Source organism: Poecilia reticulata, linkage group LG21, assembly GCF_000633615.1.
Source record: "Poecilia reticulata strain Guanapo linkage group LG21, Guppy_female_1.0+MT, whole genome shotgun sequence".
Taxonomy (NCBI): domain Eukaryota; kingdom Metazoa; phylum Chordata; class Actinopteri; order Cyprinodontiformes; family Poeciliidae; genus Poecilia; species Poecilia reticulata.
Window position 1 is genome coordinate 8,000,871 of NC_024351.1, and position 3,078 is coordinate 8,003,948.

General features: G+C 38.3%; 1 protein-coding gene across 1 annotated transcript in view; it reads left to right on the forward strand.

The window, feature by feature from the left end:
- Positions 1-2,824, forward strand: part of slc22a16 (solute carrier family 22 member 16) — a 13,069-nt gene extending 10,245 nt beyond the window's left edge. The window contains exons 7-8 of the mRNA XM_008397755.2: positions 278-377; positions 1,497-2,824. Of these exons, the coding sequence (XP_008395977.1) occupies positions 278-377; positions 1,497-1,691 (295 nt within the window). The 3' untranslated portion in view covers positions 1,692-2,824. The remainder of the gene's footprint in view (positions 1-277; positions 378-1,496) is intronic.
- The last annotated feature ends 254 nt before the right edge of the window (positions 2,825-3,078 follow it).

Here is a 3,078-nt window from a genome sequence, read left to right on the forward strand (position 1 = left end):
CAACAACAAAAAAATCAAATTCTAACATACACAAAACATATGACAATATGTGGCTTCCTTTTACAGCCATTTCCTAATAGCCGAATAAAAGATTTAGGAAATATCTCTTATTCAGGTTCCATAACTCTTCTAAAAATGCTGCAATCAATGATGCTCATGCATTTTGCTGTAGGTTAATAAGGATGGCACCAATGGCAATTCTGTTGTCTTGATTTGGTACTTCTGGAATGAGTTAAATGTTTTAATCCATTGTGCGTGGTGGATGCTCCCTCTGCAGGACCCTGGCAGTAGGTAGCGGCAGCATGATGTGTCGTGTTGGCAGTATTGTGGCTCCTTTCTGCGTTTACCTGGTTGATGTCTGGGTCTATCTACCTCAGGTATGACCTTTTCTTTTTTTTTTTTCTTTTTGCAAGCACTTCAGACAAAGTCAGAATGCTTAACATTCTAGCAGAAGATTTTGAGGGATACTGTTTCTTTTTTTCCATTTACATCTTTCTGCACCAAATCCAAGTGACTATTACAGATTCCACAAGGATGCATACGTCTTTAGTTAACTCCATTAAAATAATTAGGAAACATCAGGAAGGCAGAACCATTTTTAAAAACCTGTTTGCCTTTATTTGTTAATAAAACCAAATGTTGCTTTCACAGAGTTTCATCTGTGTGCGCTCTCTGTGGGACAGATAAAAGCCTCAGAAAGTGCTGGATGTCTATCAGCCTGAATGTGTGGAAAACTGGACCTGTCACAACAGCATGACTCTTTCCCTTCCTTTATCAGTAGGATTCAAACTAACGATTGCAATTCCAGACATGCTCTCAAAATCATACCCTCAAAGTTTATATTTATTGTCTCAAATTGGTTTCTGTGGTGAGGAGCTGCAAAAACGAAGACGCGTTAGCAGTGGCTACGCCTCAATCCAAACATGAGTCTTCCTGGTTAACTCATGCAACGACTGACTCAACAACTCAAGCTGTGTTATTCTTTTTGGCGCTTGGCCTGTAGCAAAACGGATACCGAGTACCCTACGAGAAGGGATTCCTGCCCAAAAACCCATTTCATTACTGGGTTTTTTTTTTCCTCTGGCAGTAACAGTCCAAATCTGAATGCTCAGCCAAAACAAGCAAAATGAAACAGGTGTGAAATAATTGTTTTTTGCATATTTATTCTTGAAACACTTCAATGTTTGTTTTTGCTCTAACATAATTAAATGTCTTTGAGAATCTAACAGGTCAAATTATGCCTATGCAATATTTGGACAGATTTTCTTAGTGAAGCCATTCATCTGATGAAACAGGGTTAAAAAAAAAAAGTTCCTGCAGGGTTTTTAGATGAGTGCACCTTTACTAAGGAGCTCAGCATGCTGTTAAGGAAATTTGTTAGCAGGTGTTGCTGAAATGTAATTTAAATGCATCGTAGTCTGTGTCCCTCTTGTCACAATAATCTCATTTTATAAGCTTTTTCAACAAAAGATATGCTTTTACCATCTTTTTTTCAGCTCATTGTAGGAATCCTGGCATTCGCAATTGGAGTGCTTACTTTGCTCTTACCCGAAACCTTGGGCGAACCTCTCCCCACCACTTTGGAAGAGGCTGAATCTCTTGGAAGCAACCCCAGAAAGAAGAATTCAAGCCCTGGCAACAAAGATGCAGGGGATGGGATGGAGCTAAACCAACATGAAGCTAAAGCCTGAGCTTTCACGCTGCTGGGAAACCAGGCCGCAGGAGGAAAAGAACTGAAGAATGAGAGACAAACAAGCCATTACTGGTTTACTGTACTGGTGGGGAAAAAAAAAAAAAAAAAGCTTTCATCAAATCATTGGAGCTTAGGTTTGTTTTTTGTGGACATTTTTTTTGACAAACAATTCAGTACAAAATGGGGCCCTGAGGACTTTTCAACTCAACGTGTTCTGCTTACATACATGGGTCAATATTTGATCAGCGAAACAGTGTGGATCTGTGAATTTTAAGTATATATTCTGAGACCACAGAAAAACAAATAATACTTAAAGGGTCAGATCAATTTTAGTATTATTTTTGTACTTGACGCTGATTTTTAAAGGCTACAATGGTTGGACCGATAGAGATGCCTGCAGAATTACATTTATTGTAATTATTTAAGTTAAAACAAAATGGACTAATTCCTGTACAAGTAAGTTATTTGAGATATAGTTTGGCCTGTTTGCACTGTGGAACATATCATAATAGGAAAAGTGCCTTTTTTTTTTACTAATTAATCTCAGGGCATTCAGACACTGTGAACAATTTAAAAGTATTACAGTTTAACATCAGTTTGACTCATTACTTCCTTGGCCTTGATCCCTCCGACGGGTTCATGAATTGTACATGTGGGTATGTTTTCTAGTTTAATCTGTTGTTGAAAACTTTGGTTCAGTTTTTTTCATGCTTGTATTTCTGTTTGCAATCTGTATGCCTGACATACTCAAGGATTTGCACGTCATTACTTTGTTCAGGAGCCAGGATATAATCTCCAGATGTTTGGACCAAATCCAGGAACAAACTGCCGTGTTGAGGTGATGTATGGCTTCCTAGAGCCATAGAGAGCATTGGGGGGGGGGGTAAATTATGAAATTGAAGCATTGGTGCTCAGAAGTCAGATCTACAAACATCACAAATGGTTTCATTGCCATTGTTTTTATCATAATAGAGAAATACATGTCTCACACGGAGGATATATTCCTCCTCATGCCTACCGTCGATTTGTTGTTCAATTTTATTTACGTTTCTGCTTTGGGAAACATATTTTACAATGGTGTCGAGAAGAGAAAAAATAAATCTAAATAAAGACTGTTTCGTAAATACCACACCCACAGCTTATTTCAACGTCTTCTGCTAGAAAGAAAAAAGAAGTAAAGAGACACAGCTATTCGGTGAAATAATTAGTTTATGCTCTTTTGTGATCATATCACATACTGCGTTTCCTGTTTGTTGCAGCAGACGAAGTTCAACTGCAGCAGTAGCGGAAAGGTCACTCTCTCTGCACCACCTTTCACATAAAGTAAATCTTTGTATTCAGCCTCCGAGTGGAAAACTGCACATGGATCACCTGAAAAGTCCGTG